At 44.6% G+C, this 14,337-nt stretch overlaps 1 protein-coding gene across 1 annotated transcript; it reads right to left on the bottom strand.

Moving 5' to 3' along the window:
* Positions 1-1,297: 1,297 nt before the first annotated feature.
* Positions 1,298-3,971, bottom strand: LOC147888391 (protein FRIGIDA-like). Its single transcript, XM_087392512.1, has 4 exons — positions 3,804-3,971; positions 2,572-3,681; positions 2,096-2,271; positions 1,298-1,982 (listed from the first exon to the last, which is right to left on the bottom strand). The coding sequence occupies exons 2-4, from the start codon at positions 3,674-3,676 to the stop codon at positions 1,452-1,454; spliced, it is 1,812 nt and encodes a 603-aa protein (XP_087248638.1). The 5' UTR covers positions 3,677-3,681; positions 3,804-3,971; the 3' UTR covers positions 1,298-1,451.
* Positions 3,972-14,337: the final 10,366 nt, after the last annotated feature.

Here is a 14,337-nt window from a genome sequence, read left to right as displayed (position 1 = left end):
CATAGTACTGAAGACACTCAGAAAAGATGCTGTCAAGGAAATAGCCATGTGGAGCAGCCCGAACCAATCCTGAATGCAGACATAAAGCTGGTCATCATGGAAGTGTGCTCAAAATATCTCGGAGGTGGATTTTTTTAAGACATTTTATGGCTTCCCAGCAAGAAAGGAAGCTATATGTCTATCAAAGTCCACTTTCTTTTATCGAAGGCAAAAAGAATAAAGCAACATGCACATGTGGGCATACCTTCTAAAAAATCTGCATGTCCTTCCAAAACAACATTTTGCTAATCTTGTGGAAACTAAGGCAAGTTAGCTATAAACAGAAGCAGCAAGCTTGGGAGACCAAAATAGTTTATTGAGCTGCACGGAGGATGCAAAAGCATGACCAACTTGATTGGATAAGAAAACACAGCAGCCAAGGAGAACTAATAGAAAGAGATTAATATGCATTATCAAACAGCTTGACAATGCATGGGCCAAGTGACAGATTCAAAGTGATGCAGAACCTAATAAATTGGCTCACTACAGGCTAAAATTTTCCTACCTTATACAATCAAAAAACCTTAATTCCCCAAGGGTATTAAAAAAAGGGTGCACAACCAAATATTGCAGGCCCTCAACAAACAAGAGAGGTAACAAAAAACTCACTACAAAAATTGACTACTGCAACACGATCAAACACCTACGTTGCAGATGACAGGAATACATATGGCAACACATGTCACACAATAGCTGTGATAATGCCTTGTAACCACTGTTTTACAATAAACACTCCATCAAAGCCTTCAGAGACCTGAAATTCTTCATGGCTGATGTGTGTGCACAAAGGAATGCATGTTGCGAAAACCAAGAAGTGGAACCCTTCACTCTACAAACACTATCAGAAACATGATCCAGAAAACCAGTCACACTATCATGTACTGGACTTCCCCAAACTGCACCATAAAAATTTCAAGGCTGGGGAGACAGCCAAATATAGATGTTCTACAGCAGGTTACTAATATTCCTAGAAAAAGATCCAGCTTAAAGTTGCAGCCATTGACTATCCCATATTACTTCCTTCAGTGGTTGCATTTGTCCCACAAGCTTGTTAAGAGAGATTATGCTTGATCACCGAAATCTAGTAGCCACTTTGGTTGATAGTAGATAAAACCCAAGACAAGCTTGTACGACAGGTACAATACTACATTGCCACACAGCGTCACCTCTTTGATTGCCAGGTCCTGAATGTTTTTGCGTTCAAAACAAGCCAGGCAATCTCAAATACAAAACTGAGTAACTCCCTGGAGACCAAGCAGAAGGAAGGATCAATAAACATTGAATACGGTACGCCATATACGTAGAAACCATAATCCCAAAAATAGCAGCTGTTCCATTTATCTGAGGGTCTACACATGAAATCACCCTGAATTCTCAGACAAGATTAGATGAAGACAGTTCTCAGCTTACATCTAGTGCAAATACGACTGGAAACCAGATGGTCCCATTCCTAGACCTGATCCTAATCCTGACCCATAGTTATAGCCGCCATATGAACTCGAGGGATTGACAAGAGCAGAGGATCCGTAGCCAAGGGAGCCAAGCCCATCAGGTGGATATAAGTACGAGCTTGAAAGAGAAACAGGGCTTCTGTTTCCCCCGCCGTAAGCAGAACTATAAGTACCCAATGAGCGGCGATCATAGCCAGGTTGGGCTCCTGCACCATATGAAGATGCACCGTACTGAGCCCTATCAGATCCACGGAAAAATGGTTTTTCGGAAGCTGCACCACCAGTGCCACTGGGAGCACTGTTAGTTCGAGGCCTTTTAGCCTGCTGTGTTTTGGCAGCAGTAGCTGACCTCTTTTTGTCTGCTTTAGCCTTTTCCAGCTGTGCAATTCTCTTCTCAAGAGGAGCCGGCTGATATTTGTCTTCAATCTTATATTCGTTGATTGCCTTCAAGACAGCTTTCAGCGCTGACAGTTCTTTCTGATTAGCCTCATTCTGTTCAAGACAGAAGAAATACGTAAGAAAACGGCATTCACTAGATGCACACACACAAAAACCCTTGATGGACAAACATAACCGAGTATATCTTCATGTTGTCACTCCTATACCTGTGCTGCTGCAGAGTTGTGGCCACTTTTGAGGGTAGCCTGTGCTACTTTTCTGGCATCTCTTAAGTGTGCCTTAAGTAAAGGTGCCGGTTGGAACCGATCCAGAAGATCAAATGCACTGGCAAAGAAAAGGGCTTCAATCGTTTTGCCATCCTTAATCAATTTCTCAACCACATCTGCAAAGAACAAAAATCAGTGCAGGAGCGGGAAAACTGCAGCGAACGGATCTGCAAAGCTCCCCCAGACGTCAACTACCGGAGAGGACTATGAAAAACTCCTTCCAAGATTTCAAAGGAATACAAGTCATGGCATGCATGCAGTGCGGAGTCCATACCCAGAACAGGATTACTTAGAATTCACACACTATGAAGAGCACACTAAAACGATTGGGTGATGAATTGCATGTCTCGCATGCAACTGCAAGCTGAGAGGTATATGGTTTTAACTGAACATCAAAATCTGAAACGGAAACGAACCTGGGACCTTCGCTGAAAGGCCAAGGGCACGACAAAGAGCCGGTGTTTGCTTGCGCCGTGCAATAGTCGTTATAAGCTTGCACAGCTCATCCTGATCGTAGTCGGACGCCAGTCCAAAGGTAGCGAGCAGTTGCAGGAAGCTTTGAGCGTCAAGTGAGAAATTAGAGCCCAAGTCACCTTCCAAATTCATTTTGGATTTCCATAGGTCAGCGACCTGCTTGGCGACCTTCTTAACCTCAGACGGGACAACAGGGTGCTCAACACCCAAAATAGGATCAGCCAGCACCTCTGCGAGGGCTTCCAGTAAGATGACACATGCGCGTCGGTTGGCCGGGAGAGTCAAATCCTTCTTAGCGCCTTGGCTGGCGTTCTGGTCCGAAGGATGATAGCCTTCCAGGGCTTTCAGTACTAATTGTGTCGGGTCCTTTGCAAACTTAATTGCAAAAGGAAGCTCGGCACTAAGAGCATTCAAATCTTTTCTATGTTCTGCAATGAACTTGCGCAATCCGTCCGAGTCCATGTTCTCGCAAAAAGATTTCAGTTGAGGGCGAGGCTTCACCTCTGTTTTAGGCTTATCTTTCACGCTGGTTCCCTTATCAAGAAGCCCGCTGAGCGCAAAATCGAGAGCAGAATTGCCGCTGTCTCCTGCAGCGGCCTTGACATCTACGTCCATAGGCTGCGACACGGAGCCGTTCGCTGCCTTGGCACTCTGTTCTTTCTTGGTATCAGCATGCAACCGTTGTCGCTCTTCTGACCACTTCCGCTTCTGCTCAAGAATCGCAGCTATGGCAGCATCCTTCTGCTCCTGCACGCGGGCTAGCGAAGCCTGCTCCCTGGCAGAGACCTCCACGTCTCTCTTCTCCAGAGCGGCCTGAGCCTCGCTTATCTTGGCCTCTAAGGCCTTCTCCTTGGCGTTGTACTCTTCCAGAGTCTTGCGCAGACTCTTCTCGATCTCCTTGAGATATTCATCAACGTCTTTCCAGTTCCCAGCGATCTTGTTGAGAGAATTCTTCTTGCTCTCAAGCTCAGAGAAGGCCTTGTGAAGCCGCTCCCGGCGGTCGGGGAGGGCCTCGATGGCCGAAGCAACGTCGACCGGGGAGGCCATGAGCGCTTCAAAGGGGGAAGGGAGCGAGAAATTCAACAAGGTGGGAAAAAAAGGGGAGGAAAGAAAGAACGAATGGTAAAAAGGAGGGGGAGAGAAAGAAGAGGAGAGGAAGGGGAGAGGGGAGTACCTGATAAAGGGGAGAGCTTGAAGAGCTTGAAGAGGAGAGGCTATGGCGATGGCGATGGCGCTGCAAACGTCCTCGAACTGAAGAAGAAGAAGAAGAAGAAGAAGAACATCAAATGCTTCAACTGCAAGAAAACACACTCAACCAGAAAACCCAACCAAACCCTAGCATTTTATTTTATAACACCGCCTTCACATGTTCACAAATATATCCTTTACCCTCTTTCTCACTCCATCTTTCTTTTCCTCAGAGAAATTCAAAGTCAGCTTTCCGGTCTTACTTGGCGAATATTATTGCATTCCACTTGCCCACTCGAGAAAGTTTGCGCCTCGTGCCGAATTCGAGACGCCTCGCAGTTGCCACCCTGCACTAGTATTTGAGGGGGAGGGAGGGGTAGGGAGAGTTGAGGGAGGAGAGAGTTGAGGGAGAGAGAGAGAGAGAGAGGGAGAGGGCAAGAGTGGAGGGAGGAAGGGAGAACCAGTGGGGGAGGGAAGAAAGAGCCACATGGGACGTGCTGTGCAAACTAAATTCAAGAGGCATTTTCAAATGGAGAGACTCTAAGATGATCTTGCTCTCCAACTAAGCAAGCTCGAACAAGGTCACCAAGAATATGTACACATGTAACTGGGTAAGATGAAATGCTTAATTGCCAAATGTGACCACGTCCCGATGCTAAGTACCTCACGGCCTGGTTCATTACAGGCCTAAGGAAGAAAATATGCAAAGACATGAAAATGATTAGTAGTTATGAAACATGTAGTGTTGCTCGTGCAGCAGCCATTGACATCGAAGATGGCATGACCCTAACTCTGACACCAGTAGTGATGATGAAAGATCCAGTGCAATATATGGATTGTCCCATTAAAAATAAGGTCCCACAACATAGTAAGGCTAAGCTTGACATCCCAATCGGCATTATTGGGGTGGACCATCAAAGTTTAGGGCCGGCAAGCGTAATATCACAACCTGTGAATGTAATTACACGCCAACAAAAAGAGGCCACCAAGGACGCTAATATTCCAATTCAATTAAGAATGAGTAGCCAAGCTCATCCACATCAACTCCCAAGCCTCAAATAAAAGAAGCTCCATACCCAAATGCAGAAGTAAAGAAGGCTCGATTTCAAGCCCTTCAACAATGGGTACAAAAGGAACAAGATCAATTTGAGACTGAGAGGCAAGCACAAGATCCAATCCTTGACTTGGCCCCACTGAGTATTGAGACTGTACTCAAGCCTCTGTTCCAACAACAGACCCTGCAACATAATGTACCGCCATGCCAACTTGAAGGAGCCGCACTCTCTAGCATTCTAAGTTGCCATGTGTCAATTCCATTGGAATCCTATGATGGAATTGTCCCAATCTCTTGGAGAGTTTCATTGAGCTCGCAAATCTCCCTCCACCTATCAAATAAAGACATAGAAGATATCCCTATTTGGATGGGTGAGAGAGATGGCATATGCAACATCACTGTGCCTTTGATCCACAGGCATATGATGAAGTCCAAGCCATAGTGGATGGTGGAGTAGGTGTCAATGTCCTATCCAAGGAGCTCTACGATGAATGGGTTCTCCCACCAATGTAAAAGGCTAATTTCAACATATGCCTTGCCGATGATTCATGGGCAAAACCCTTGGGAATAGTGAATGGCGTGTCAACAAAACGCAGGAGTTTGCTTTTCCCTTCAATTCATAATCTTGGATCTCCCCAAGAAATCTAATCAAATCTTGTTGGGACGTCCTTGGTTGTGTGAAGCATCAATCCTCCATGATTGGGGAACTGATAGATTGACAATCCAAAATTGTGACACTACAGTCAGAGTGAATGTGGGGACAGGAGCAATAAAACCAATTGTGCCTAGAGTGTTGGATGAAACCTCTTCCACAACGATCTCAAGCAAATCAGCTCCCCTGTAATAGCATGCCATACCGGGTGATACACAAGATACAAACATTGGCAACCATTAACAACTACCATCCATTAGACCCCATCTTCTCGCAGATAGATGCTAGGGTCATGCAGATAGATCCTCCACTCATACATGAAGAACCAATCGATCTAGAGGTGCCATTCTTTATGGCTAACCTCGAGTGGGATAATGAACTTGAAGAAGGTACCCATACCAATAATGACTCAGATTTTCCTTGGGACCTTGAAACTGAGGCTGAGAATCCTCAAATTGAAGATCAAGTCTTCGACAATGACTTAGCCATTCTGCATGCCCTAATGGCGGTCGACCTTCCCAAAGTTGAACCTCTAAAGTTGAATAATAGCAAAAGATCCCGCAAGAAAGCTGGAGAAAATCACCGAAAATCCCAGGCCAAACACTTCAATGAATTCGATCGAGTCCAAACAAGGATCATCAAATTGTATCTTGCAAAGCTAGCTCCCTCAAAATTTGAGCCACCTCCTCTTGAATGGTCCCTTCATGGACCGGAAGGAGTATGCACAGCAAATGAACCCTTACTTGGAAACACCTCATGAGTGGAAAAGTTACCCCACAGTTCCCAATGTAAGAAGTTTCGAAAATATAAGCCACATATGCGGATGAAGCTCGATCAAGAGACTTCAAAAAAAGAAAGTTGCCAAGAGCCTAACAAATTGGTTAATGATACTATGCCACCCAGGTTCCATAGCACATGTCAGGCTAGTTTAACACCATCGGAGGCTGATCTTCGAGAAGTGCTAGAGTACTTCAAGAATTACACAAGTGGTAGTGTACCCATAGAAATGCCAAGACCACTAAGAGAATCTAAAGTTCAAGAAATTGATAGCATTGGAGAAACTCCAATATATGAGGGACCGACAAAAACTTGAACAATAAAGCTCGCCCTTGAAGGGGAGGAAGAAAAAATTGGTTTTCATTGGGAAACAGCTTACACAGGAAGATGAAACCAAGCTCAAAGTGCTCCTAATGGAATATCGAGACTGCCTCGCATGGTCATATAAGGAAATAAAAGGAATTTCACCAGAAGTGCCAGTACACACAATACCTATAAGGGAAGGTGCCCACCCTAAGGTATGTGGACCTTATTGAACAAATCCAAAGTATGGCGCCATGGTTTATGAGATGAGCTAGAAAAACTTTTAGATGTCGGATTCATCTATGAGATAGAGCACACTGATTGGGTTTCACCCATCATCATCATGCCTAAATGCAACAAAAAACTAAGAATATACGTAAACTTAAAGAATGTGAATGCCGCCACAATTAGGGATTACTATCAAATGCAAGGAGTATGGCATCTCCCTAAATCCCACAAAATGCCAGTTCATGGTCACCCATGGAGTAGTTTTGGGACACATCGTTTCTCAACATGGGATTGCAAAATTGACATGGACAAAATCAAAATCATCATGGAATTGCCTCCTTCTACAAATTCCAAAGATGTACAGGTCTTTATGGGACATGCCGGCTATTATAGAAGATTTATCTTGTGGTATGCCATGAAAGCCAAACCACTTTACAAATTATTAGTGGAATTCGTATGGGTAGAAGAGTGCGACCAAGCCTTTGAGCTTTTAATGTGGCGCCTAATCACAGCACCCATCCTTATATCTCCTAATTGGGATATTGATTTTCATGTTCATACTGATGGATCCAAGTATGCAATTGGGAGTGTGCTTTGTCAACCTAGTGAACATAAGAAAGACTACCCATTCTACTTTGCCAGTCAACAAGTTAATGATGCGGAGATCAACTATACCACCACAGAAAGAGAAGCCCTAGCAATGGTGTATAGTGTTAAGAAATTTGGGCACTATCTATTGGCAAATGATTTTGTCTTCTACAACGACCATCAAGCATTGCTTTATCTTGTGAACCATCCATGTACAGTGGGAAGAATAACTGGATGGCTCCTCTTGCTTCAAGAATTCAACTTTAAAATAGTGATTTGCAAAGGTGCCCAACACTACATTGTCGATCACATGTCTCGTGTCCAAGTCGGGAGAAGAGGCCACTAGAGTAGAAGATGACTTGCCAAATGCCACACTATTTCGGATAGATGCTATTCCAGATTGGTATGTAGATATCATTGGGTACTTAATACCACCCCCTGAAATGAAAGCCGTGGATGCCAAAAAACTAATTTTAAAAGTTGCACCCTATCAACTCATTGCGGGACACTATACAAGATGGGCAAGGACTAGGTTTGAAGAAGATGTGTAATGCCTCATGAGATCATGCCAATCCTGAGTGAAGTCCATGAAGGCATTGCAAGAGGACACTTCCAAGGGGAAGCCACAGTAAGAAAAGTCCTCGCAGACTACTGTATTGCCAATACTTTGGGGAGATGCCTATGAACATGTCAAAGGTTGTGATGTATGCCAACAGACCACTAAACCCCAACACAAAGACTTCAATCCCCTAACAATAGTTGTTGCACAAAAACCATTTGAAAAGTGGGGGATTGATTATGTAGGTCCCATCCATTCAATAGTAAAGGAAATAGAGGCACGCTACATCATTGTGGCCACTGATTACTTTACCAAATGGGCTGAAGCTAAAGCAGTCAGAAAGGCAGATGAAGCACAGTAAGATTCTTATATAAGAATGTGATCACTCGATTCGGATGCCCCATTAAAATTGTGTCGGATAGAGGCACGCATTTTGTCAATGAGTTAATCCATGAACTCTTGTCTGGCTTTATGGTAATCCATAGAAAAAGCACACCCTACTACCCCCAAGGGAATGGACAGGCCAAATCCACTCACAAAATATTATGCATTACCCTCACCAAGGTAGTAGAACCACAACGTTCTGATTGGGCAAAGAAACTCAATGCAACCTTATGGCGATACCGAATCACACTCACGGTCAGTACAAGGAATACACCTTTTCAATTGGTGTACGGCCTTGAAGCTGTGGTCCCACTAGAATTTTTAATACCAAGCCTATGCATAGTAGTACATGAACGCATGGGAAGACAGAGCCCACCGCCTTAGCCACGAGACCCCCTCTAGAGTTTGTAGCCATCTACCTCCTCTCAACCACAATGACCATAGGCATTTGTGATTCAGAGTGAGAGCTCTGAGGAGGATTCTTTGCATGACATGGAAACCCAAGAAGAACAAATGCCACCCCAATCACCACCAGCCTACACAACCATTCACAGGGCCCAATCATTGGAACTTGTGTGGCCACCTACATCGGCTTATGCTCTTTCCAATGCAACAACATCTTTCTTAGAGTAAAGGAGTTTAAGAAATTTGTATGAGAGCCTAAAATCCTTGGAGGACAGTACTACAATGACCACATACATCAGGGACTTTCTTCATTCTTACCACTCCAACAATGCACAGGTTGGCAAGTACGACACCATCACTGTACATTAGAGCCCACTCAACATTATCCTCGACAGTACAATCATTCAAAGGGCCTTCTCACTCCCAACACAAGGTGCAAAATACCCTATAAGGCTCGCTGATGCTAAATTTCTCAAAGTACATCCTCTCCTTGCCAAGGGCACAAAGTTCCATAGGGATGGGATATTACTTTGCACCATCATTAACCCTCGCCTCAAGGAAGTAACACAATTCCTATCCACAATCTTGAGGGTTAAGTGCAGCAAGAATCGATCCCTTCCACTCCACACATTTGTTTGGCTGAGTAGGAAGCTAAAACAAGACTAGATCCAGCACTTAGTCATCTTCTTCACAAAAAAACTAGATGGTTCATCAAGCCAAAAATGTAAAATTCCACACTTATTGGCAGTAATCATCAATAAAGAACTACAGGAAAAAGAAATGACTTTGCTCCAGTTACTAAAACCTATTGAGGAGTTGGACATTCCCTTCTCACCAACATGGGAGTTGTCACCAACTTCTCCTACTATCACATTGGCAAATGCAAATACCTCCGAAGAAATGCCTATTTTGGAGGTCAGAATTGAGGAATTGCCCCACGAGATGCTACAGCTCGGTGCACAATTGCAACCAATATATCTCCAACAACCGTAGCAGCCCCAGAGCCTAAGGCTACATGGCACCAACATCGCCCTTCAACGCCATGCCAGCAATCCATGAGTCACAAGGGGAGCTAGTGCCAGAACAATAGTATGACTACTGTACCCAAGTGATTGACTTACCATTAGAACAACCCCCAACAAGTACTACAAAATCATCAGGATGGCTACATGGGCACCAATTGTATCAGTAGTATCGCTAGTCCTCATCACTGTCTGTCATTCTCCATCATCAAGCTAGCCAAATGCTCCAAATGTCAGAACTATTCACTAGCTTGGCCAAGGAGGAACATGCACGAGAATTGGAAAGACAGATTGCAACAGCAATCGAAGACTAATTCCAAGGAATCGCCACAGAGGTCAGGGCACTTCGGGCACAAATAGATGAGAAAGAGGTTGAAGAAGTGCGCATGAACCAAGCTCTCCAAGCTCAAGAGAAGGTAGTGAGGGATGTGACCTCCAACCTCCACCAAACTAACAATAGCAGTACAAGCTACGGCAATCCTATAGACCTCCTATGACTGCTTGATCTCCGCACATGCTCAACAGACGGAGGCATTGGCACAAGCTCACTCTAATCCACAAAGAAGAAGAGCTCTAGGATTGCCAAGACAGCTTGAAGACATGCAAGTCTTTAGTAATATGCACATTCAGCATTGAAGAGCTTGCAAGGGACTGCAGAATCTTAAAGGACCAAGTTGCTACCACTAAAGAGGCCAGCACTTCACAAGCACAAGTCTTCAATGGTCCAATACCACTGAAGTCATTCCTCAACAAGGTAGGTCACCTTGCAAATGAGAAAGCTTAAGGAGGCATAAACATCCATCTACCATAAATATAAAGAGAAAATGGATGAGATGCAAGCCCAAAAGATAATCATTTCCAAGATTGAACTCCAATTGCTAGTGCACAACAATGAGGCAATGGAATACAACACCAATGAAGTCCCACTACAATGCACAACGGTGGTGTACCAAGAGCTTGTGGCTGCTCTACAAGCGGAAGATCACCTCAAAGCATGAGTGCTTATCCAATGGAAGCAACTCCAAATCAGGATCATATCCGCTCATCCAACAATCAAATGGAAATGTTCCATAGGGACCAAAACTCTGCACATAATTTGCCAAGACTTGCCCTTGGTGGGGATTTGGGGGCGGGAGCCCCCGAGGCGATGGTATAGGGAATATTCCTTGAATATTCCATGGACGACTAGTTAGCTCCACCGACTAGGTTGACTTGTCGACTTCACTGACTAGGTCGACTGGTCGACTCCACCGACTATGTTGACCCAACTATCACCCTCACAGCTATAAAGAGGCGACCTCCCCAGTCCATTGTATCAGATCAGCAGATCAAATCTTCCAGCAAGTAGCTCTTCACCTAGTATCTGTCTAGATCACCATCTAAGCTCCATTGTGGGAGCGCACGGGTGGACGGAGCCATCATCGGTACTACATCAGTATTGAAGGAAAAGTTTGTTCCTCTCCAGTTTGTTGTGTACTCTCTATTCTTCGTTCAGTTTTTGTTCTGCTGTGCCATGTAATTTAACATGGAAGCCACATAGGAGGCTGAAACTCGAAAACGACCTAGTCTAACCTATCCTACAAAAGGAAATGCAACCTAAAATCTAACTAATCTAAGGAAAACAACAAATATCAAATAACAAAAATAACACAACTCTCTCAACTCTAATTCTCTCACTCTTATCACTACACACCTATACTCCCATCCAACCACATGCAAGATATGGGCATCATATGGGACCATATGAAGTCTAGCCAAACTATGGGGGTTAAAGGCCACTGTGCCTTAACCCTGACGGCTTTACAATACTCAAATGCATATATATATATGGATGACATAGAAGATTAGGGTGTTTTGCACCCACCAAAACTTGTGTGGCTCTCTTCTGGCTCTCCCTCTCTATCACCCTCTTCCATTTCGCTTATGTTGATGAGATCTCTCAACTAGTATCAGAACCCGGGTGGTCTATCGGATGCTTGTGGGTGGTCTAGCTAAGCCCGAGAGGTCATTTTGCATCCATATAATTGTGTGGGTGGCATTTGCATCTTTTCAAAAGCTTGTGAGTGCTTGTTTGAGCTTCCCAGATGGTATTTGAACCTTGTGGAAGCCTCTTGATGGTTTTGGAAGTCTCTAGAGTGGTTTTTCCAAGCTTTGAGTGGTTTTGAGGGAAAAAAATGAACTTTTGGGTGGTTTTGGAGCCTGTGACGTTTTTAGAGCTTGAGTGAGCTGATTTCTCCCAGAATCATCTCGTGGGTGCTGGCATTGCTTGGCTTTGGACTTCGTTGCGCATTTTGTGAGCTTTGTGAAAGACTTGAGCAAGGAAGGAGCCCATTTTCATAAATCTAGCTACTACTAATGCTCTTTTTTGTGACTCGTGAGCTTCTAGAAATAGTAGAAGATGGAGGTTGGGTGCTAAGGAATCAGGGTTGCTTTAGCCAGTGATGAAATGGGCTTCACGGGCTTGCTCTTATATAGCCACTAGTCATAGTTGGTTAGGCTCAATTGGGTGACCGACCCAGTCCACCCAAAATGGTCAACTAGGGGTCGGTCTCGAAAGAGGCCACTGACCATACAATAGAACCCGTGGGCAAAACAGAGCAACTAACCTGTGGTCTCCGTTCGGCTCAGAGCCATTCGGGATCATCTGAGGCTCCAAACGGGCCCCACAACCCGAGAGTGGGCTGCCCCGAGAAATGCTCCATCTACCCTCAGTGCGGTCAGGTAAGGGATGCCTTCCCGCACTTGCATGTAGCCTAGTTGGTGGTGTGCCAACTCTATCTGAAGCCGTCCAACCATTAGGCCACACATGGCCCCCATCTGGTGTCCAAACCAGGACCTACCGGCGGATAACCGAGCTACTCAAATGCCTTCTCCTCATATGGGGGTCTTACAAGTAGAGTTAGCTAGTTCCCGCATAGTTACACGAGAGTGGAGCATTGATATTTAATAGCTTATTGGCCAAGGAGATTAGATGAAAGTTTATGGATGGCAACAAGTAGGATGCGGCCTTAAATGTGCAAAGGGGCAGATCACAATTCAGGGGGAAGTCCCAAGAAAGAGGAAAGTCTCATAGCAAATATAGGGCATGAAATGTTGAGTGTGTCCAATGTGGCAAGAAGGGCCACATGAAAAAGGATTGCTACAAGCTGAAAAGAGAGCACAAGGATAAGAAAAAGAATGCAAATTGGGGTGCAAACAAGAATGAAGAGAGTCCAAGGGAGGACGAAGGACAAATGAAGATCAAGGAGTGAGGTACATGAAGGGTACCAAGAAGATGTGCATTTGCTTTGGCAGAGGAGAGATGCATGTACTACATAGATTGAGACTATGGAGGGCATGTGGATAGCAGGAGATCTACTTCTAGTTATGTGTTACCTTTGCAGGTGGTGTAGTGTCATGGATGTCTTGCCCATAGAAGTGTGTGGCTTTGTCTACCATAGAGGCCGAGTATGTTGTAGCCACAAAGGGGTGCAAGAAGACTATATGGCTTGATCGGCTAGTGGGAGATTTGGGGATTCATACAAGTGTATTGTGATGCCAAAAATTGATATTTTTTATTTGGCATTGGTATTGTTTTTCTCTATGTTTGATAAGAGTTTGAGTATCAAGTGATAGCCTAGTGGCTCTCACTTATTTTTATTTTCTAAGATATTGTATGGGATTGAGAGGATGAGTGGAATGGATCATTGTAAATACCATGTGTATGAATGATAAATTCCTTGGTATGGGGTGAGACTTATTTGTGTATGGGATATTATGGGGTTTTTAGAAAATAGGAAGAGTGAGTCATATAAAGAGGTGGGCTCATGTCCATGTGTTCCAATAATATAAGAGAGGCCACGTGCCAAGCATGTGGAAGGAATGTCGAGGAGTGTGGAGTCAAGAGGAATCCCTCCCCCATTCCCCCCTTTTCCCCCTTCCCCCCTTCCCCATTGGCCCTCCCCTCCCCCCTCCCCCTTCCCCCCTTTCCCTCCCTCCCCCCCTCTTGCCCTTCCCCCCTTCTCCCTTTCCCCCATTCCTCCCCCTCTCCCCTTTCCCCCCCCTTTCCCCTCCCCTCCCCCCCCTTTTCCCCCTCCCTTTCCCCCCTTCCCCCCCCTCTCCCCTTTTCCCCTCCCCCTGCCTTTTCCTCCCCCTCCCCCTTTCCTCCTCCCCCTTCCCCCCCCCCTTTCCTCTCCTCCATTCCATTAATTTTCTTTCTTCCCTACCCTCCCTAAGATAAAATTTTAAGGGCGAATATTTTTCCAAAGATGAATTTAGGAGCTTCTCCAAACTAATGTGGCTAATCTTTCAATCTTGAAATTTGATAAATTCACCCAAAAATTTACAAAACTTAATCATATGACGTCCAAATTTAGCCCTCCAAGTACTCAAATCGATCGGCATAAGCCATTTAAAGTCATCTATAGGGTTATAATTTTCAAATTCCAACTAATTAAAAACCTATGAATGAAGTTTAATTATACTTTCACAGGCTAATATTTGTAACTCTACCCTATGCCCTAAACCCTGAACCCTGATCCCTATAGCCTAAACCAAAATTCCTATACC

The sequence above is a fragment of the Dipteris shenzhenensis genome, chromosome 21 (genome assembly GCF_047967505.1).
Source record: "Dipteris shenzhenensis isolate YYH24624 ecotype China chromosome 21, Dip_SZ_1.0, whole genome shotgun sequence".
In the NCBI taxonomy this organism is placed as follows: Eukaryota; Viridiplantae; Streptophyta; class Polypodiopsida; order Gleicheniales; family Dipteridaceae; genus Dipteris; species Dipteris shenzhenensis.
This window is presented reverse-complemented; position numbering and strand designations above follow the sequence as displayed.